Source organism: Limulus polyphemus, unplaced genomic scaffold (assembly GCF_000517525.1).
Source record: "Limulus polyphemus unplaced genomic scaffold, Limulus_polyphemus-2.1.2 Scaffold1854, whole genome shotgun sequence".
Lineage (NCBI taxonomy): Eukaryota > Metazoa > Arthropoda > Merostomata > Xiphosura > Limulidae > Limulus > Limulus polyphemus.
In genome coordinates, this window is record NW_013667464.1 from 83,962 (window position 1) to 108,195 (window position 24,234).

At 32.7% G+C, this 24,234-nt stretch overlaps 2 protein-coding genes across 4 annotated transcripts in view; one reads left to right on the forward strand and one right to left on the reverse strand.

The window, feature by feature from the left end:
* LOC111087190 overlaps positions 1 to 23,977 on the forward strand; it is a 47,532-nt gene extending 23,555 nt beyond the window's left edge. For 2 of the 3 annotated variants that reach the window (XM_022392993.1, XM_022392994.1), the window contains exon 4: positions 648 to 1,086. In XM_022392993.1, coding sequence (XP_022248701.1) covers positions 648 to 905 — 258 coding nt within the window. In that variant the 3' untranslated portion in view covers positions 906 to 1,086. Of the gene's footprint in view, positions 1 to 647; positions 1,087 to 23,897 lie in introns of those variants that run through there. The other variant, XM_022392996.1, reaches the window with a different exon arrangement.
* LOC111087189 (ataxin-7-like protein 1) overlaps positions 1,505 to 24,234 on the reverse strand; it is a 60,630-nt gene continuing 37,900 nt past the window's right edge. The window contains exons 9-12 of the mRNA XM_022392992.1: positions 22,659 to 22,783; positions 18,877 to 19,990; positions 17,199 to 17,358; positions 1,505 to 9,781 (exon numbers count right to left, since the gene is read on the reverse strand). Of these exons, the coding sequence (XP_022248700.1) occupies positions 9,444 to 9,781; positions 17,199 to 17,358; positions 18,877 to 19,990; positions 22,659 to 22,783 (1,737 nt within the window). The 3' untranslated portion in view covers positions 1,505 to 9,443. The remainder of the gene's footprint in view (positions 9,782 to 17,198; positions 17,359 to 18,876; positions 19,991 to 22,658; positions 22,784 to 24,234) is intronic.

Consider the following 24,234-nt stretch of genomic DNA (forward strand, 5'->3'; position numbering starts at 1 on the left):
AAAATTTAAAAGAATGGTGGTCTCTTTCTCTCGTTCTTTTTTAATATATAAAAACAGTATACGGGTACAGAACAATGCCAAACATGATTCCTGGTAAAAAAGACAATTCTGACATCAGATATAAATGTTAAAGGAGATACGTAGGCCAGCCCTTACTGAATGGCAAAAAAAAAAAAAAGTTTTTTTTTTATTTAACTCAAATAGTAGGGATGCTCGTATAGAGTTTAACACTTTAAAAATATGATACACGTAACTTTTGTAGCGTATAATTATAGATACTATATTTAAAATTTTTCTATAAAGAGAACCTACAAAATAAATTTAATTTTGAAAATCACGGAGCGGTAAAAAGAAATGTAGCATATACTAGAAGCTTTTGTAAATAATAATAAAGTTCGATAATAGATTTTATAAAAAAAAAAATGTATATTTGAAAAAATACCCGATGGTTTTACTTCTGCTCAAAGTTAACGAAGAATTGTGAACGGCATGAAATTTTCTATAAAGTCTTTATGAAAACCGTAGAAAAATAGCTTGAAAGTTCGGTAAAATCTTCCCATAATGATCGCAGAAAAATACACGTTTCAGTTAATGAATCATATTTGGCTGCTTGGCAATACAACATACAATTTATTTTCTTAACTTAGGTAAACTGTTCTATGACTGAAATGTTTTACAGAAGAAGCAATAAAATCTTATATGTAAGTGGCAGTGAAAATTCCTCAAAGCAACGAGAAGCGGTTAGAAACCTCGTTACCAGACGACTGTATAAAGAGGGCGCTTTTCGAAGAAGCGGTATTTCTAATACACTGGAAACGAACCTGCATCATAACCGCTGTACAGGATGTATGAAATACTTCATCAGGGATAAAGATAGTTGTAGACCGTGTGTGTTGCCAAGGTGATTCGAAATAAAATCGTCCTTTCAATACTGACTAGTTAAAATTATGTTGTGCAGGTTTGGCCAAAATGTCGTTAAAATTTGTGACAAAAAAGTCTGGCTTTGTAAAGTACTTGTGAACAAAACAGATATATAGCATTAAAAATTACTTTATTTAATGGATACCTTCATTTAGTGAAAGTTTAAGACCCTATGTACGATAAAGAAATATTATAGCAACTTTTAAATGTATTATTATCATTCTGAGATTTATTACTGCTCCAAGATATACACACGACAAATGAGCCCACTATTTCCATATATCAGCCTTTTTTCTTGTCATAAGATAGTTTCGTGTTAAAACGACACAAGCGTTCGAAACTACGCATTTTCAGTCTTTCAGATTTTGCACCAATACTTATATATTGCACTTATACGTTTAGTATAAAGTTAAATTAGTATGAAAACGGAAGTCATATATTGAAGGTTTTCATTCAAATAATGTCGTTTTAAACAAAATGAGCAGTAATCATATCATTTTTATCAGGTATAGAAAAACGACTGTTTAACATAAAAACTGTGTGTGTGTGTGTGTGATATGATATGTAACACCAACTGACCTAATCACAGTAAATAGATGCTTTATTTACGTACAAGATCTGCTTCTGTACAAAATGTCTACGAAATGTATGTCTCTCACACACAACGACTAACTTTTTAACCTACAAATAAATGTCGTATGGGAAACCTCCTCCCTTAAACAAACGTAAATAAACGTTTTATTTATGTACAAGGCCTTCTTCTGTACAAATTACCGATATACAAGGTCCACCACCTAATTATACTCACGTAGATAAATAGGTTTTATTTATATACAGGACTTGTTTCACTCTGTACAAAAGTTTTTTTTTTAAGGGGCTGATTTAGATACATTCATGAAACAACTTATCCCAACATGGGATCTTCTAATTCTGGAAAAGTCACACATGCATGGTTATAGACATACGTAAACTTCACTTGTGTTGTACAAAATTCTAATTTAAGGATTAATAGAGAAGTATAGCGTAACTTATCAAATAACTTATCCCAACAAGGGATCTTCTGACTCGGACAAGTCACTCATCTAAAGCATAAACACTAACATTCATAAAATCAACTCTTTATGTACAAAAAAATCTAACTTTATACGAGCTGATATATACAGACGGCCATATTAATCAAATACTCTGTCTCAATATGGCATCTTCAAGACTCTTAGCACAGCGCATATTAATGCACAAAGACATACAATATAAACTTGAGAACATCTTGGTTATGCATAAAACCTTAATAAAATATGGAAACAGTAAGATAATCTACCTCTATCATTTGGATCATATAATTGCCACTGACAACAAGGAGCTGATTACAAGTTTTGCACATATGTGCAATATTCACAAGTTTTCCAAAATTAAATTGATAATTATTCTCTCTTTGCCACACAAAATAGTCCTCTCTGTGGACAGGAGTATTAAGTTTCTTCATATTTCAAAGTAAAAATATCTTAAAGTACCATTAATTATTTACAAAGTAATAAAAAATTCCTACATCACCAAGATTCAGTAATGTGACTTCTGTAATGTATTTAACTAGTCTTTTTTTTACTTTAAATAAAATAATTATAGTACATTAACTTTATATATATTTTATGATACTAATACCAAAAACCAACACAGGCCTCTTATTTCTTTCTTTTACAATAAAATATTTTCATTACCAAAATCAATACAGTTCATCTTTAAATGGAACAAGCATCTTTTCTGGCTAAATATCTACTTCACAAACTGAACCACAAAGAAAAAACCGTTTTTGACCAAGTAAATTTTATGTTTACTTAGATATGGGTATTTTAAACACTACTTTGATGTCTGCACAAACAGTGAAATGTTAAGTTTTTTCATATCTGATAAACATATATTTTTTCTTCATATAACTTCAATCTTTGTCTAACAGTCTTTTACCTACTTGTGAAATGTTCTCCTGCTTGTAGTTTTAAGTTTTTCAACTGAAGGATTTAATTAGTACAAGTCTACAAGCTACGTTCAACTACTAAAAAAAGTCACTATTTCCATACCAAAGTTTTTTTACCAAATTCTAAAATCATATCAAAATATATTAATTGATACAAGTTTGATTTCACATGAAAAATATATAAATACCAAACAAATCGAATGCATTCTCTACATTTCTTAAAATTTGTTTGTTGCACGCGTAAGTTAATACATAAAATTTTTCACATGTACACAACCAACATAAACTAAAATGAGCACAAGTCAATTTAACAAATAGTTACTGAATAACTCAATAATAAAACCCAACCTGACAACCACTCACTTCTTTTACAAATGTGTGAAAGTAATAATAATGTATTTCTTCATAACCTGTTTTTAAAACATATAAAACTAACACAATACAATATATTAATATATATATATATATATATATCTGTTTGCATGCTAATTAATATATACTAACACTGGATGGCTATATGAAATTTGGCTTGCACTTCCACGATTAAGTATTAAAATCAATCAAAACACACCGTGTAATCATGGACTAAGAAATAAGAGTGGTTGTTTGTTAATCTCAAGATATATGATTAGTACAAAATTTAGAAGTTCAATGCATAAAGAATTAAATTAACATTTTCTAGGAGCCATTTAGTCGTGAATTGAAGAATCAAAGCATTGAATTCTACCTGTGCAAGTCCATTGTTTACATTATGATCGTTACAGGTGTGCTTTAGTACATTTACAATCACTGATAAAACACACCAGTTTAAGGAAAATAGTTTGAATACACACTCAAATTATATTATTAAAAGTTCACAAGAAATAACTGAAACCTGTAAGAGGATAATAAACAAAAGGTTCAAGAAAGCAGCAGTAAAAACTCATCTAGTTTGAGCCCGTAATGTTTAAGAACTTCAAAATAAGAAGAAAAATGTTTATTACTGAGAAATACACACGTACGTATAAAAAATGGCCATGCAACGTTTTGACCTTCTACTTAGGTCATCGTCTGGCAAGAGAAAAATAATGATAATCTGACACATTAGAGAATACATTATTTTAATCTTGTATTCTCTAATGTGTCGAATTATCATTATTTTCTCTTGCCCAATGATGACCTAAGTAGGAGGTCAAAATGTTGCATGGCCATTTTTATATATACGCGTGTATTTCTCAGTAATAAACATTTCACAAGTTAGAAACAATGAAGTGAGATGATTTTTGTGATTATAAGAAGAAAAAGTTTTGAACTGCATTAAGTGGATAAATTTTGTTATGACTTACAAAAAATTTAAACATTTTTTGTACTGACTAATTACTTTGGAAAACACCTATGCTCTTTTAAGTAAGAATAAACATTTTCTGAATATTTTCTTTAAAAAGTAGTTTAAAGCCATGTAAAAACAAGAGGGTTTTTTCATATGAAAACATTTAAAAAAATACAAGTTATAAAACCACTTGAGATCAAACTAATTACTTTTACATGGCTTAACATTCACAAGTTTCTTTTATAAATCATTAAATTTTAGATGCACTGAAAAAAGATACTTTAAACTTCAAACATTAAAAAAAGCATTCCACCTGATTAAAAATCATGACATCAAATCATAGTCCAACACATCAACTAATTGCTCACAAGATAAACAATAAGTAGGAATCTACTAAGAATAGGATATCAGAATCTAAATAGTGGTTTAAATGGACCAAATGGTATTTTACAAAATTAATGTACACACCCTTAGCTTGTCAAGATCATTTTTGTTTTTTGCAGTGTAAAAGCTTTAATATTAGATATAGTTTTTCTTAAGGGCTATATGGTATCCTTTAAGAAACAAAGATTGAACTGGTGAACTTTTTTTTTTTTTTATTACACCATCTCGGCAAACAATAAATATATATTACTTCATTCCAATCAAAGCTTCTCTGGCTCATAATCATGAACAAAATAGACCAATATAGTCAGTTATCATACAGAATACCACAATCAATATATAGAACAATCAACCCTGTAATGGCTAAATAACAAAAACTCTCAGAAAAAACCCCCAAAAAACTGGATTTTTGCTGATAACTTGGAATATCTAAAATTTCATGCTACAGTGAAAATATACTCCAAAGTACCCAAATGGTGATATAACAGAAACCTTAGAAATTCAAACACTTTCATGATCTAGCCATAAGCATCCTATGTCAAATAGAACTGATACATTAATGAAATATTAAAAGCTCCAACACTTTCATGACCAAGCCACAAGTCTTTCATGTTAAAGAATATGCAATGAACACAACCAGTATGTTGCTGTTAGAATCAAAAAACCTTTACTATGATTCAGGCCAACCAAAGTAAAACAAAGAAATCTGTCATTTTTGTGATTAACTTTTAATCCTTTCGTCAGTGGGAAAACAAATATGTGTCAGATTAAATGGTGTGTAGACACAAACTATCCTGAAATTAGGTTAAACATAGCTAACATCTTCCTGTCTGGCTAACTTGTATAGTCAGAACAAATTACCATAGTTTGTTAAAATTTGCTGGGAATGGAAACAGATACAATATTTAAAAACAAGAAAGTTAAAAGTACTATCAGCAAAGTAAAATTCAGGATTGAAAAATGCAGACTACTATTGTTTAGCAAAGATACATGAAATACTACTTATTATAGTACCTAGTCAGGGAAACAATGTAAATTGACATTTTGTATTAGTTAGTATAATGTATAGCAAGCTATGGATACTTGGTTCTTTGTTTTACAAATCTGTTTGAAATGCCTGAACATTTAAAAAAAAATTATGACTTATAATGAAGGATGTCAATAGACACAATCACAAGTTTACTACACTCAGTCTTTAAAAAAATTTTTAAGTTGAAAATTAATAAATTTTTAACCTTCACTAACCTAAAAATAGAAATATATTAGATTTAAGGTAGCTATTTAAATGTTTCTCCTGCTACTTGTATCAAGTAACAAAGGGTCAAAATTTTCAATTTTGACAAGATACTACGAATTTTGCATACATAAACAAAAATGAGCAAATTCTTATATAAAAAAGAAAATGTTGAGCTAATACTAATACTATTGTCTGTTATTTTGCTTTATATGCAAAGTACACATTTCATTAAACTTAGTAATAACAAAAATGTAGCTTCATATGAAACAGTTATTATAATAACTACATTTTCAAACTAACCCATTTAAATACTCATTTTCAACAATATGTGCAATACAAGAACTAATACACTACATTCTTATTAAACTGTCCTCAATATTTAGGTAGCACTGTTTATGTACAGAAATAAACATATCAAAATTACTGTCACAGTTGATTGTAGCATTTTAGCCTTTGTCCTACCAAATAGAAAGGCTCTCTTATTTTCCTCATTATGTTCTTTAGTGGCTTCCCCTCTTTCTCTTTAAACAATATTTTCCAATCACTAAGTTACATCATTTCTCTTATTAACTTTTTGACTCTTAGAATTTATAATAAAACTACTAAAATATTATTTTAATCTTGTTTAATTAGATCATTAAAACTAACACATTTATTGCATTGAAATGTATCAGTAAGTATATATATATAATATCAAGTTAGGAATTGCACTAGCCTCAGAAACTTGTTAGTGACTTGGTTAAAATCATGACCCAGTTCATTACATAACTCCTGAAGTGTGTTGGCACTAAACCAATACTTCAGTGTTTGATATAAAATATTGCTTTGAAAAGTGCTTCAATGGAGAAATAAACAGAAAATGATTTTAGATAATCAAACAACCATTACATTTATACTTGCAAGTCATATCTCAGCAAACTGGCTGATAAGGATAGGGAACAAAACAACAGCTTTTAAAGGAAATCTGCTCTCTCAATTGGATAAGAAAAAAAAAAAAAGAGTTAATCCTGACATGGCACACCTTCGTCAAGACCCTAGACCTTCAAATTTCACTTTTTACAGTCATTCTGAGATAATATTTTAGGTATACTGTACACTACAGCAGTGCTTCAAGTATTTGCATGTTTGATCTTTTGTTACAAGTTTCTAGATTGAAGAAAGAATTTCAGATTTTTCCAGATAGAAAAACAGAAATCTTAGGGATAAATTTAAAGCTATTCTAGTGAAAATTTTGGTTTGGTTTTCAAAAATATGTTGAAGAAAATTAGAGCAAATGTTCAGTTCACCACGGTGACTGACACTCATATAATATCATTAAAGATATCTTGAAATAAAGTGTTGTTAGTAACGGACAAGATTATTCAAATATATTTAATACACCAAGACCAGATTAGTTACCATTTGTTTTTCTGAAGATATAGGTGTTTATGGTGATGTTTCAAGATCACATTTACAGGTTTCCCAAAATTTAACTATTAAGAAATGTCAATATTACCTAAGTAATTTTCTATGCAATACACAAATGTGCAACCACCTGTTATTTACACCAAGTAAACATTGACATCATCATCAGATCAACATCCCATGAAGAACAGAAACAAGTATTTTTTTTTCTAATTTTAGGGTTTTTTTACAACAATTTTAAAGCTAGGAAAGTTTAGAGAGAACTAAAAATTAGGAGTTTTAGGGATATATTAATTTTCAAATAAAAGTGTCATTGTTTATGCCCAATATATTAAAACAATTTTTCGTGATTTATTTCTAAGAGAAAAAAGATAATAAGTTACATTATAAATTTATGTCTTTTTAAGCTTTCTATTTTTTACAACTAATGTCCTTATAATATTTTGGCAACATTCAGAGTATTCACTCACAATAAGTTGAACATGAATATACATGAACAGTTACATGAAGGTAGGTCTAATGTATTAATCTATGTAATAAAGCTCATACTTCAATATTATGTCACATCACTGACAACTTTGTCTGGTTGGTGTGTTAGTTGAACAAACTTACTTTACTGACAATTACATGTACGAGAATGTATTCAATTAATTTTATTCAAGTGCCTAAAAAACTTCAGTAAAATATCAGTTGGTGATGTCTATGCTACATTATTTACCAACCTATAACCTCTTTCATAACCCCTTTCCATTTTGTGAAATTCCACAGGATCAATCTCTGTAACTATAGGTATGTCCAACTAAAATGTCATACGACACAAACAATAAAATCTTCAATACAAGAATCTGCATAACAGGTTAACCAATGTTTGCCAGATAACAGGATTAGATACACACGTACATTTCTGAGTTATCATCGATGTACATGTAAAACAATAAAGTTAGATCTTAAAAAAACTGTCAAATTCTAGAATCAAAATGAAGCTTAATTGAAAAGGTTGATAAGCTATCTTATGTTACAGAAAAATCTAGATGAAAACAAACTGGTAACAATATGATATCATAAAAAAAAAAACGCTAGCACTATATCAGAATAAGCCCGAACACTGAGTAATAAATGTTTGATGAGCACAAGGTACAAGAAGCCAACTAATGTGGGTAGAAGCATGATAATTAGTAAGTCATTACATGTATGTTTTTGAAAATTAGGTAAAGCCTGAGATAATAAAATAAGTAAAGCTTTTAGAAGGACATTAAAAAGGTAATATTTGGAAAAAAATTCAGGTTTACAATTTGGTACAAGTTATTTAAGATGAAGGATTTGAAAGACGCAAGCTGAAAGTAAAAATATACAAATAAGTTACTAAAAATGTTAGATAAAAAGAAGCTTCCTTTGTAGTGTAAAAATAACTATTATCTTGCAAAAAATAAATTTGATGATAAATATGAATTGTGATAAAATACGAGACATTTAACACAAATCAGGTGGTTAAATTAGACATGTGAGCCAAATGTTGTTCAACCGAGTTCTTATTTTATGAAAAACAAAAACATTACATCTCACAGAAAAAAAGACATTTTTTTTATGAATATTATACCAGCATGTTGAGCTAATCCATATTTTAGTGTACCTTCATGATTTCAAAGATTAAAGGTAATTTTAATTAGTTTCCTGGAGATTTACACACTATCAGAAAACCCAATCAAACATAAGTTACATGACTAAATGATATAAAAGTCAAAGTAAGTAAGTACAACAGGAGAAAAAACATGATTACTTCTTTTCCTCTACCTTGCAAGAAGTAAAATTCAATGTGCTCCTCTAGTTACATGGCTCATTATCTCGTCAATACCTTAAATAAAATATATTTGGTCTAACAGTGTAGTATGGAATGTGGAAAAAAAATCTAAATTTTGAGTACATTTCAACCAAGTAGCCTTAAAATGACAAGAGTGTTCGCTGAACAGAAAAGTGAGTGAAAACAATATCTAGATCTTGTTTGAGCACCCAGTAGCATTAAATAAGTGGTTTGTGAGACTGCACCATAGTATGATTAAACTTTGTTGACTTACAGAGGAGAGGTGAGCCTTATTATTATGGCTGGTAGAAAAGTATGAAAACATTAGGACATGAATAACACTTCAAAAAAGGCTAGAATCAAGGCCACCGGACGACTTGGAACATGAGACAGAAGCATACATGCCTAAACTCTGTCACTGTCACGTTGATAGCTTCTTTACAGTGTCTTCAGTTTTGGCATAATGCTTCTTTTGATCATTTTTAGAAGATAAACGAGATGAAGATGTATGAGAAGAAGCCACAAGAGGAAGCTTTAGTGAGCTTGTAGTTGAAGGTGTGGTCTTTTGTTTGTTTGTTGGGCGAACCTGTAATTGACTGAGTTCTGCTGGAGAAAGCATTTGGCTGGTAAACACTTGCTGGTAAGTGACTGACTGCTGAGACAACACCGTCCCACTTGGAGATGACAAAGAACATGCAGTGCTGAGGCCCAGGTCTTCAGGGTCCTCTGTGCTGTTAAACAATGTACTGCAATTTAACTCTGGAAAATAATAGAGGAACCAATTAATATTTTCTTTAAAAATGGTTTGAAATTTCCAGAATTTTATTTTAGAATTAAATATATATTCAAGCCTTTTATCTTCAGGTTTTGTATTCCACATAATTTTTATGAAACAAATGAATAAATACACACACACAAACAATTACGGTCCATTTTAGTTTGCTTGAACTACAAGCCTCATCTGTAATTAACACTGTGCTAATAAATGGATAACAGAAAACATCAAACAATTTTTTTAAATCAAAATAATTAAACATTAAAGCAAATTGTGAAGTGTTGTGCATACTTCTCTTGCATATTATTCCAAGTACATTCATGTTATTAATTAGATGGTGTTATTCAATGTACTGTAAGTTTTTACACATATTTTACATAGTATGTTGATATCAGTAGAGAGAGAGAGAGGGGTTTACACATTCATATTTTTTCATCTGACAAGAAGTGCAATGATGAAAACATTAAACCTGCAAAATTTCAGTTTCAATCAAACTTCAGAATCACAGATTTTTGAATTGAAATTTTTCATTTTTAGTGACTTATGAATACCTGATTTTAAAAATACTTTGAATTTTTAAGAGAAAAAAACTCGTTAAAAAACCTAGCCTGGTTAATAAATGATGTTACTTTTGTTTTGTTTGAATCCAGTGGTAAAACTACATTAAGAATTTTACTTTAACAACAGTTTTGGACTAAACTCTAGATGTTAAATGTGAAAACCGCATCAGAACAATTTGTATCTAAATTAATAAATAAACAAACCCAATAATATCCCATAATAACTGTAAATGAGAGGCTACACCCTCTTGACTGTTAATACAAAATTTAAATACACAGTCAATACACTTTTATGTTTGAATTGGAAATGAACTTATTGTCATACATTGTATTTCTTTTTCCTAAAATGTCTTGTATTTCACCAATTATAACGTAAAAAGGGTCTAAATATGTTTTGCATAAGTTTATCTTTGAGACCTAGCTGTCTAAATATCTCCCTTAAATTTGATAGTTGTTTTCAATTACACAAGTTGTAATTTTCCTAAATTGAAAATGTATTTCTGATAGATACTTCCTCTCACATAATAGCTTTTTCTTGCTGCCATCTATATGCACAAATGTTTTCACTTGCCACTAGCCTTGATACTCCCACCTAACCCATGTATTTAATGTGGTACAGCTGCACTGTAGCATGCAACAACCCTCTACCAAGTGGGGAGGAAGGGTGGGAAATGTGAAAGGAGGTAAGTATCTATCGGAAATACAATTTCAATTTAGGAAAATTATAAATTCTGATACGATACCTTACCTCCTCTCACATAATAGCTAGAATTTCACATTGAAATGGTGGACGAACCAGTGCAAAAATTACCTAGATGAGCATCCTTCAGAAAGTATCTGAAGAGAGCCCAAGGATGTGACATCTCTTGGTTGAGGAAAACCACACCACATATCAATCAAGTATACTTTTCACCCATTGTGAAAATATGTCACTAATTCAGGCAGAAAAGCAGTAAATCCTATACTTAACTGGACATGCCAACTGGTGTAGAGTGGCCAGGGTGTGTCAGACCATAATATGAGAGTCAACTCCAGTCCTAAACCTGATGGTATTGGGTATCTATTGTCTGGTCCAAAAGGGGAAAATGGTTTATGTCCTGCCATCCCAGTTAGGGCATATGTGTGCATACCCAGTACACAACCAACACCAGACCATCTGGGAAACGGTAGGAATGTCATGGTTCACTCAAATCCAAAACCAGGTGGTATTGGGAATTTATCGTCTAGTCCATCATAAGATGAGGGTTCCCTACCAGCCACGTGTATAAGGATTTATGTTGGCTGGTCCAGCTCTAATCCAACACCAGACCACATGGGAACTGACATCCAGATGGCAATAGGATGAAAGATCCCAGCCAGAGGGGTTAACTGCATTTTGGCAGATCATTTCTGGTCCATAACCAGGCAGCACTGGATATTTTTCTTATGGTCTGCAGTTAGAGGAGGGTTAACACAGTTTACACCAAAAGAACACTACAGCCCTACTCTCAACTGAATGGAGGATGCCTCCATTGTCCACCACCCCAGCAGCTAGAAGCTGATAAGTGACAAGGACTCCAGAGGAACACAACATTGGAGAAAGTGCAATGAGTGACCATGAAACCCTATTTTTAAAAGCAGGCCGGATCTGATTTATTCAACCAGAATTGGAGGGATGGGCCGCTATTCAGACACTGCTTTACTCATGGATAGTCCATAAATTGGTACGGTCTGGGACGGACATACTTATGATGCAAAACACGGGGAGGATGAACCTACTAGTGGTCTTGTGGAACACCCCATCTCAACAGTGGGTGTTACAGACCTGAAAGGCCATATACTGCAGATTTATAGCCTAGTATATCTGGACAGGCACCATTTCCCAGTGCAGGATCCAACATGTAGAATAGTGACCCTGGAAGAGAAATAAAGAAAGAATATAAACAGTTGAACCACAGAGTGGAGAATGGAAACAGGTGGTATTTGGTATCCATGTAAGAAAGAGACAGCAGCATAATGAAGGTGTTTGGTGTTACACGTGTCAGCCCAAATGATTTCCTCCAATGATCGACAAAAATGGGCAGTCAAGGAAAAGGAGAGGTGCTGGATCTGATGAGAGGACACTTGGAAAAGATGTTGGGAATTGGAAAACAAGGAAAAAGAAGCCAATCTGATAAGCTGATGAATCCATACTTTAAGGGGAAATATCATGGTAAGAGAAAAGGTTCTAATGGATAAACAAACGGAAACCACGGAAAGAAGCTGTACAGGTAATATAACACTGGAGACCACGAACAGGACAGAGAAGACGATACAGATTAGAGCAGAAATACAAATATGAAATGAAAGTTAGAAAAATAGGTATGAATGTGGCATCACCTTCACAAGCTGCTGACATCTTGGAAAAAAAAACAACTGCAATCTAGATACAGGAGATAGTGATAAAAGACAGATGATACAGTGAGGGCGAAAACATCTGACCGATGATGACCACAGGCAAAAGGGAGCATAAAACAGGTCTTGAGGGACAAATGGTATAAGGAGCAGGTAACCAAAGGTTCGAAAGGAGGTTGGATAAGGGTATAGAGAATGACACTGAGGTCCCAATCTGAAAGGAGCATAGGGCAAAATGAAGAAACAAAAGAGAGAGAGGGCTGGAGAGAAAAACACTCTATGGGAATGGGAGAAACAGAAGGTATTGGACAAGGCTGCTCTACAGCCAGCAATGGTAGATATGGAAGAACCATTCTGAAACAGCCAGGTAAAAAATACAGAGACATGTGGAACAGTAGAATGGGGAAGGGAGGTAGCTATCGAGCAGGCCACTGACAAAAACACACCATTTTCTCTCATATATCAGTAAGGAGGAAGGATGGCCAGAATGTAACTGACTCGTGGAGAATCCTGACTGCCTTGCAATGGACCAGACAAACACCATGCATAAAAATGGAGTGTGGTGACACTGGGATGATACACTGGCAACTGAGGTTGTCAAAGTAGGGAGGGGAATAGCAGAAGCAGTAATGAAGTGCTCACTGAAGGAGGGTAAGGACAGAAAACTAAGGTTGAGCAGGCCAGAAAGGTGTGATGAGAAGGACCTGACATGGAGTGGATAATGGATAAAACTCTAGGAAGGAGACAGATAGGCATAAAGGTAAAGGCGGGACCAATCCTGACTGAAGGCATCTACCACCAAAACCAAAGGATGTGGAATTGGGACAAAAAAAGGGTAGCTTGGAAGTGAGATAGATGGCAAATGCATCCAGAAGAGGTGTACCCCACTGGTCACACAACCACCAAAACACCTGAGGATCAAGGAACCACTCCATGAGGAAAACCTTGTTGGGATGAAACAATCAATCCACAACAAGATTCAGAGCACCTGGAATATGACATGCCAGTAGGCATTGTGATGTGAATGGATCTGAAATAGGAGTTCTAAAATCTGGAAACAAAGTGAATTTGAACATTTGCCCCCTTGTTGATTGATATACGAGGCAATGATTGAATTGTTAGAATGGGTCATAACCATTTTGCCTTGTGTTAAAGGCAGGAAATGATACAGAGCCCTACAAAGAGCAAGGAGCTCTAGCATATTGATGTGCATAGCTGATTTAACCAAAGACCAACAACTTCCTGCATTTCCATAATTGTTACCTAACCTGTCAGAGAAGCATCTGTAAAAAGATGCAACTTCGGAAATGCCCAAAGAGAACCCATGAAATACAAAACCCAATACTGTAGTTTACTTAATATTTCCTGCAATTATCTTTTATGGTTCTACACTGAAACTTGTTTCACAGGTTTTAACTTATGCAGAAAAATGATTTTGAAAATGCATTAATTTTCTATTACATAAATTTAGAAAAAAATTTTTAGACATAATTCTGTATTTCTAAGCCACATTTTTCAAACTGGGCATGATATGACATGCATTGCAGGTACTTAACTGACAACAGCTTACGTCTCCTCGTTGTTTGGTGTTTCCAGATTACTAGTTATTATCTGCATATAGCATATTGAAAACAGTTACTCAAATGGTTTGGTGGGTATAAAATTACTTTACATTTTTTAGCAATATCAAGCAACAAACAGTCACAACTTCATTAAGTACCCCTCTCAAAATGTCTTTGTGGAAATGGATAAAATCAACCAATCCTCCCAAAACCAGTGGCCTCCCAAGCCCACAACAGTGTGACACAGAACTTGAAGCGCAAACCACCCAGGCTGCTAATGATGCTGTCAACAAATTAATGGGCACAAATCCACGAAAACAAATATGTGGCAAGTACAACAATTACAATGATGAAATCAGAACTAAGATTGAATGGCCAGCAAAAGAGATTGGTGTTGCATGTACAGTACGGAAATTCCAAGCCAATCAATGAAAGCACTGTCCAAAGCATAAAAGCAGCATTTGTGAGGCAACATAAAAAGCTAATCCAGAGAAGAGGATTGCATGCCTAACAAAGAAACCAAGTGGCCCATTTCTACTCCTTGGAGAGAAGTACAACGTATTGGTGAGAGACAGCCATTTTGAAACCAATCCACGCATGCTGGCTTATTAAAAGGCATGAAATAATTAGTAAACGACATGAACTGATCCAATCAGGTTTCACATGATTATCATTTGTATGTTCCCATTGATTGTTGTATGTAAAAAGACTTAATGTTTTGTAACTGACTCATGCATGTCATTTACATAATGCTGTGCTTCATGAATGTGCTAAAGAATAAATAATAATTGCTTTTATATATGTGTTATTATCATTTATAAAGGCTTTTTAATTTGCTGGAACTATTACTTGCAGAAACGTATGTGCCACAAAAATAGCAAAAGTTAATTCCACACAAATAATAAGTAATTTACAGTACCTATCACCCTACACAAAATACCTTTCAAGAAGGAAATAAGCTATAAGGACCAGATGATACAAGAAACAGGAAGCCAAAGGTTCAAAAGAAGGTAAAGTAAGAGCATGGAGAAGAACATTAAGGACTCAGTCAGATAGGCTAGAAGAATGGGGTAAAAAAAACAAACATAAATGGAAAACCAGAAAGTGATTGACAGAACCATCCATTAATCAGCGATAGTTGTGAGATACCCATCATAGTCGAAAAGCCATGTGAAGAACATAGATGAAATGGAAGGATGAGAAGGATCAACACCTAGACCAGTGGTGATAAATATGCCACTTCTGCTAGAAAATGTTTAAGGAGGAAGGACAGAGTGGGATAAGAAGAAGACTACACGTAAAGGAGAGTCCTGCCTATCCTACAACGGATTTGACAAATCCTATGAGTGAAGCCAGAGTGATGACATGGCTGGATGAAAGAGAGGGAGTGCAAAGCTGAAGAGGAAAAGGAGGGGAGGAATTTAAAAGACTCAGCAAAGGAAACCATGATTGGGCCAGTCAATAGAGTGCCACCAGAAGGACTTGACAAGGAGTGTCCCAAATGAAGGAGAGAACTTGAGGGAGGAGATGATTAGGGAAGCAAGCACAAAGGAAGAGATTGGACCATTCCTAACTGAACACCTCCACTGCCCGTGTTAATGCATGCAGAACAGAAGATCTGAAGAGGGGAAGCTTGGCATTGTTGTAAGTGGCAGAGGCATCAATGTGAGGAATGCCTAGTCTAGTGCAAAGCAATTGAAAAACACAAGGATTTAAGGACCATTGTGTAAAAGGAATCCCAAGAGAGGTTCCATTGATCATGTAGAGTCCACAATAAAAGATGAATGTGAGTACAATCCAAGGGGATAAGGGATTCAAAGGAAGCCCAAGTCCCCAACGGATAGAGAACCTCTCATGCAGGAAGAGGAGGACAAAGCTGTGGAAACCAAACCTTCCATGCCTTGCAAACTTAGCAGAGAAGGTTGTACCCTGCTGAAATGGGAAATGAAGAACACACCCAAATGAACCAGATACTTGGTAAGTGTAAGATGGCACTTCTTCAGCTTGACTAGACAACCTAGCAAGCTGCCTCCTGAAGAACAGGGAGTGGAAAGGAGTTGGGAAGACAGGGAACAGTAACTGGAACAGAAGGAGCTTGGGAAACATAGGACACTAGCGTAGTCAAGGGAAAATGTTGGCATGCGGCCTCAGCCCATGACCACAAAGAATCAGGTATTCTATCAAAAAACCTATTGGTGGAGCAAAGGAACCAAACAAAGGTCTTTGTGATAAGGGGGAGGCAAACATACTTGAGCAAGAAGGGCACTCATCCTCAACAAATTTCAGCAACAGAGTAACCAAGTGAGAAGAGACAAGGCTGAGGAAAAAAATTCACCAACATAGCAAAAAGGAAAGGAATGACTGTCCATTCCAGTATACTCATCAGTAACCATGGTTATAACAAGAGCTCTAAAGCTGAAATACACACATATATACATAACTGCTGTGAGAAGCTTAACTACTAAAATACATAACTGTGATTATAGCAACAGGTTTCAATGTAAAACCCTCCCCCCCAAAAAAATATATACAATTGCTGTGAGAGGCTTAACTACCAAAATATGAAATTGAAGCTATAAAAAGTCCTAAACATGACCCCCCCCCCAAAATATATATATATATATGTATATACATGCTCCAACACATATCAGAATCTAAAAACTAAATCCTATTACAACAAGTTTTATCATTAGGCTTAATTTACTCAGCAGATCTCAAGAAATATAAATATATAAAACCACAATATCAATAAGATTCACCTGTGGATACAAATAAGAAGACATTGGAATAATCAGACTTTCCTTTTATTAATTTCTTCTACTGGTTTGGTGACTTCAAAAGTAACTCTTCAGGAAATATATATATGTATACACAAAGGTAGCTACAAAGGTTGAATCTAAACTTACCACAAGACACAGATGTGGGCAGAACAGCAGACACAGGAACTTCACTACTAGGACTAGATATTGTCTGTCTGCCATTTTTGGTCCCAGGTGTGGAAGTTAGAACTCCACTTACTTTGTGTGGGGTCAACCCATTAGGGACTGTGACCCATGAAGTAGTGACCTAATCACATCAAAAGTACTTTATCAGATATATAGTTAGATTAAATATAACAGAAGTTTAACATAAGCAAAAGGGTAAACAGTCTAAAGACACAGCTGTAGACAATTTTAATAATTAGTAAAGTTCAATAAATCTCCAGAAATATTTTAAAAAAAGAAGTCTATCATTAATAAAGCTCAACTGCTTGTAAGAGTACCCAAGACTGAGTTTCTGATTACTAGCATCACATATAATCAGACATATGGCATCATACAACATACAATAATATACGTAATGTGAATAAAATACATTTAACAACTATGTTTTCTTGATGGTAAATCACTATTTTCTGTAAGTTATCAAATACAAAATAAATAGGCTACCCTAATTCCAATCTAACAAAGTATTTACTGCCTGATAAAAGGAATCTGCTCGAAACATCACATAACATAAACTAGAAAAAGTTTTGATTTAGAAGTGTCAATTTATCCTTTATTATCATTTATCAACATTTTTCTTCTCTCATCTTGCAGAACAACACTCATTCAATTTATTCTTTGTTTATTTTTGTAAATTGTTTAAGCAAATAAAATATGAGTTAGTTTTAAATCACAGTGAGAAATATCTTGCACATCTTATGTATTTGGAGATTAAGAAGAATATAATTATTAATATGTATAAATAAGGAAAGAAAAAAGTAGTGCAGTATCATTTGTAAAGGCTAATAGCAGGGGTATTATTTATGGAGTGGGAGAAAGGAGGCCTCCTTAAAAGTTGGAAGGGAGCCCCCAAATGGTAGTTTATGCGAGACATGTCTAGTCAGACCAGATTAACATATGCACACAAGTTATGCCATAGAGTAAGGTGTTTAAATGAATTAGGGGGCCATGCAAGATAGGTCTTCTTTGCTCCCCCACCAAGCCTTTTGTGAAATGATGCTCCTATTTATGAGCAGTTTTAAAAATATCCCAGTAATTAACCTCTAAAACATAGTCAGTAAACTTAAATGTATATATAAATCAGCATAATTTTCAATAGACATCTTTAGCAAACCTTATGTAAAAGAAATTTTCAGACATAGCAAATCAATTAGTGCAAAATATGTAAAAAAACAGGCATTAGTAGTCAGGTTGAGACCAGTTAGTCTTATGAATATGCAAAATGTCCAGGTTAGTAACTCAATAAGTAACACATTTCAAATCTTAAATTTTACAACAAATAAGAACAAGCAGTACAACTGAAAAGTCCCTCAAAGCTAGAAAGGATCAGTAAAATGACATGTAAAATTCTAAACTGCATAAAATGAGTAAAAACAATCATGAGAAATGTCTTTCACATGAGATGAAGTCAGAAGATGCGTTAAAAAACTTATGAACTGGACCCAGTAAAACTAAATACAACTAATCTGCTTATGCATACAGTATAATAAAAATTTACATATACCACTACATGGAATCAATCAGAAGAAAACATGTTTAAAATTTTACATAATGGACCTATTAAGCAAATATAATTTTTCAATCAATATTCCAAACTTACAGATTGGGCGACGGAGCTTGAAACAACTGAAGACGTGGAGAATGAGCTGTTTGTTTTTAATGATTTTTGACTCATTCCAACAGCACCATGAACATTATTTCCAGAAGTGACTGATGTCATTGGCTCTACCCTTTTGTTCACAGGGAAAGTTGTGTGATTCTTAAAAGCTGTCTTGTTTAAAACAGACTTTGATGACAACTTCTGATTTTTAGATTTTGCTTTCGAAATATTACTGCCGAGTTTGATTTGTGTAGCACCAGAAGAATATGTCCTGACATTATGTTTTGTTGATTTTTTACCACTGCAACAGCTGCTATGCTTCGTTGAATGATTAGAAATAGTAGATCTTTGTTTACTCTGCATAGCTGCAAGCTGGTTTACTAGGAAAGCAGAGTTCACCATCACTTCCTTATTCCTTACAGAAGATGCTAACATGGAATTTTTTGATAAGGAAGGCAACTGATTGTTAACAATATCCATTTCAGTAACAAAAAATGTCTGGTTTTTGCTGGAATCACTGCTTGGTGCACCAGAAGAGACTGCAGATGATGTGTTTCCATTGCCTACAGATGAAACCAGGTGTAATTTTGACAATGCTGCCAAGCTATCGTCCATACTGAGAGAGAATGGAAGTGAGATGGTGTGGGAAGAATTCACAGAGTTTAATGTAATTGTGTCTCCTGGTTCCAGTGTCATCACAGATGGAGACAATGAGCATACGCTGTCAGTGGATATGGCAGGTCCAGACTGATTTAACTTGACGTTCAGTCCATTGGTTTTTGTCTTCTTGGCAGGAGAACTGTCAAAAGTATGCAATAAAATACTATCTTTAGACTTGGTGGATTTATTCCCACTGGGCTTGGGTTTTAAAGACTTTTGATGATTTATTGTGTGAGATGGAGGCACCTTGTTGAATACTGGTCTTGGGATCTGCTGGGGTCCATGAGATGACGCTACATTAGTTCTAACTCCATTTGATAATGTAGTAAGCACATTTGACTTGTTACTAGAGGATATAACTGCTTCTTGAACTGCAGAGTCTGTGCATGTGAAATCATACGGATCATTCTCAGGCTCTGGAACTGGAGGAAGTTGAGACTCAACACAGAGCTTTCTGAAATAATACAAATCATATATAACTATCATAACAAAAACTATAAGCTTGAACTAAAAAAATATTAATAACAACAACAACATCTGATCACATACTAACATTTAGTTAAAAAAAAACAACTATAATAACTAAATCAATTTTATATTTATCTAAATAGAAAAGTTTATTTTCTGTAAGATAATAAGCCAATACTCTTATTAAACATTTCGTTAAGTATTATAATCTTAGCTGCCAATGTTCACTAAATCACAATCAAGTAATATTTTCTTTACATACACTTCATTTACACGCTGTTCCCACAAAATCAATATGAAAAATTAACCTTTATTATGGTCTCAAACTGTCTGCATAAAAAAAAAAAAAAAAAGAACCACAAAATCAAGCCAGCTGAGACAAACCAATATGGATACCCTGCAATGACAATGTATTCCATGATAAACATACTTATCTAGGTCCAGGAATGAGAAAAATTAAATAATTCCTTTATGCTTAACAAGTCAAATGTAACAATGTTGCTACAGCTTGTGCTATATTCATACAGTATTCCGCAGCAAGTACACATAAACATCCGAAATCAAAATTGTTTGTATGTTTATTATTTTACAAAATGCAAAAATAAGGTTAAAAACAAAAATGCAAGATTTATTTCTAAGTGTCTTTATTTATTTTCCTGATTATTGTAAAATGTAAATCAGCATGAAAAGCTATATTTAATGTGCTCACTGCAGAGATCAAAACCTGAATTTTGAAATTAAAAAAAAAACCTAAAGCTTATTGCTAAATCACTGGGAGTGAATATGTTCTTATTCCACTCACTTCCACTAAATTCTGGACACAAACTTTGTTCCAGACAAGTTTTATTAATATTCATAATACGTTAATGTTTGTTTTCAATAACAATCTCTCAAAGTAAGAAAATTATTTTATTAACTTTTGAATATATTTGTTTTAATGTCTGGGAGTTTCACACATGCACTGTACATGAAGTTTTTCTATAAATTATACCATATTTTTAGAACTGCTACATAAATAAAGTCTTACATCAATTCGCTACAAAATTGAGAGCAACATCAAATTCAAGAAGTTTAGGCATTTTACTTTCTAGTTTTTGATGATTAGACAAACAGGAAACTTATGACAACAGAAACCATGCAGTGATACTTTGAACTTCAATTTCTTTTTTTAGGACTTATTCTTATGCTTTAAAAAGTTTTATGGAACTGAACAACAAATTTTAAACAAATATGCAGTTCATACAGTTAAGTGTTTACACGTTTAACTTCACTAATGCCTTGCACAACTGTTGAAACAACCTTTTAGTAAATGTCTATTACTGTCATTAGTGAAGTTAAACGTGTAAACATTTCACTGTTTGAACTTGCACAACTGTTGAAACAACCTTTTAGTAAATGTCTATTACTGTCATTAGTGAAGTTAAACGTGTAAACACTTCACTGTTTGAACTTGCACAACGGTTGAAACAACCTTTTAGTAAATGTCTATTATTGTTATGAAAAACATGACATAAATATGCACATCAATGTGAATTATCAACACACAGATACATTAAAAACCTTCTCAAGTATACACAGTATTTTAAAAGTTATAAAACATCAAGAAAGCACAAATTGGAATATTTCATAAACAAAACAAATGCGATAAAATATTGATTTGAAACTTTACATATTACACATGCAAAAAATATTTAAAACTAAAGTTTGAATCATGTACTTCTTGTACCTCAAAGTTTTACATTAAATCAAAAGTGATTCAATCAGGTACATTACGAAATTCTTACTTTCTCAACTAACTTACAACTTAAAAGTTGTTTTAATGGCTAGAAAGTGTAGTTATTACACAAAATGGCTTAGCTGTGAATGTTTATTCTAGTTTAGCTTAAGGCTGAGACTTTTATGTAAGAGATTATCCATTTATGAAATTCAAAATGAATTTAAACCTATATATATAATTCCAAAGAACTTGGAAATTGTTGTACAATTTATTTTCTATTATTTTGGTGATAGATTACCATGTTTAGTTTATTAAAAAAAAACTAGGTATAAGTTATATTTCCCTCTTAAGCAGACAGAATGAAACATCACTATTTCAAAATAAGTATACACTGATTGTCTTGTGTTAAAAACAAAAATGTTTGACAAAAGGCCCTGACAAAATTCCTCTTCATATTTGGCTAACTTTAACTATCTAGACTTGAGTATGTGTTTACCCCCCCCAGTTTTTATTCTCTCCAATGCCAATTAAGATTAAAATATATTCCTAATAGAAATTACTTCTTTTAAACTATATTTAAATTTAAGTAACAAAGAGGAGTAAGTTTTAAAATTCTATTGCTCTTAATTCTTCATATTAGCTCTCACACTGCTCTGACTATAAATATAGCTGAACCTGGCTTATTTTATATTTATTATTAATAGCTTGTTGACAAATAGGAAATTATTATGTACTGGTGGTGACTTTAATGGTGTCTTTTGTTTTTAGGTAATTGTCTAGAGGAAACTATGCAAAGAGTATCCATTAAATACTTTATAATTAATATCTGGTAAAAGAAAATTTCAGTTTTGTTAAACAGAATTATTTAATCACAAAGATTAAGTTTTAATAAAAAACCCGTAACTTTTATGAAAAAACATTTTTATATCCAGCTTACTTTAAAGGAGGGGGTTGAGTTGATCTATCTGTACAAATGGCCCTGAATGCTGCTCTTTGCAGGTCCCATCGCCGATCACACAAAAACATGCCATTTCCCAGTTGCCTCAGGCCAAAGGTACATATCTACAACAAAAAAAAAAGTAAATGTAAATTATGCTGCGGGTAGGCTTTATGCAGCCAGTAGTTCTGTTTTATGTCATGTAAATAATGTTTTAGCAGAGCAAAGCCTCAGTTCTTGTTATTAAGGCCATGTTTTCTACACACAATGAACACCAATATGAATAACAAAAAATTCATCAAATATCATCCTATCAAAATATTTTCAATGTTTATGTACTTTACTCTTGAAATATGTTTAAACTTTATGAAAGGCTAAATGTCACTTATTCAACTCTGTCATTTAACATACAAGTTTAGTAAACTAATTAGTGATCAAAATATATACAACAGGATGGAAAATTTGCACCTTTCTAATTAAAATTGGATTTTAATACACCTTAGTAAATCATTAATCTGTTATTATCGTATTTCTTCCATTCATCCTTTTTTTGTTCTCACCCTACTAAGAAAGACTAAATGCATTAACTCTCTTACTATGGGCTCAGTCCCAGGGACTAACCTTGTGACCATTTTATGCTTGTTAGAGTTTTTACACTATAATTCACGAAATTTTATAGATTATCAGTAAACATTACAAGGTTTTCAAACACCAAAAAAATCAGATTTGTTTATTAACTTTTAATATTTTTTTAAGTAATGATTTGCTCATGTAATTTTTCTTTTTGGATGTTGACTATCCAACGTGCAAATTTCAAGATTAAAAATACTTTTATGCATCAGAAAATTGCTACATTTCCCATGAAAAATCTTTCATTGTACGGGTTTGGTCAATTTGACCAACCTTGTAACCACCGTAAAAAATTAGGAAATAGATATAAATTATGCTTTTTTCATTCTAGAATGACTACAAATTATAGCATGAAACCACAAATGTTTAGTGTAAATAGCTTAAATCTCATAACATTATACATCTGTGTATATGTATATTTATTGATCTTTTAATCATGTCTGATTAAAATTACACTCATATTACCATATCCGATAGCATAAATCTGGTCTTTACAAAGTGATCTGTCTTGGCTTTGTTCTAGTGGACCAGTATTTTGTAAAATACAGTTACATTTTGATTATAACACATTACATATGTACTATTTACAATAAAATTCTTAACTTTCAGGAAACTGAGAAACCACATGGGGAAAATTCTGAGCTTTTGATTGGTTATAAACACATGATAGAGTGAAGCAGGTGTATGTAAGCAAGTATTTTTGCAAATGGAAGAGGTGGGTGAGGCCACTGTGTTTGATTTTTTAAATATATTGATATCTCAGCAAACAGAAAGGATAGGAGGTTCTTATTTTATATTCTAGCTTGTCAATATTGGTAATCTGAGTCTCTATTTCATAAGAAACTATAGACCTTGTATTTGGACATCATAAACATCTAATTTGAACCACAGCTGCATTCAACATAAAAAAAAAACAATATTTAAGATTTTTTTTTATATTTACTTT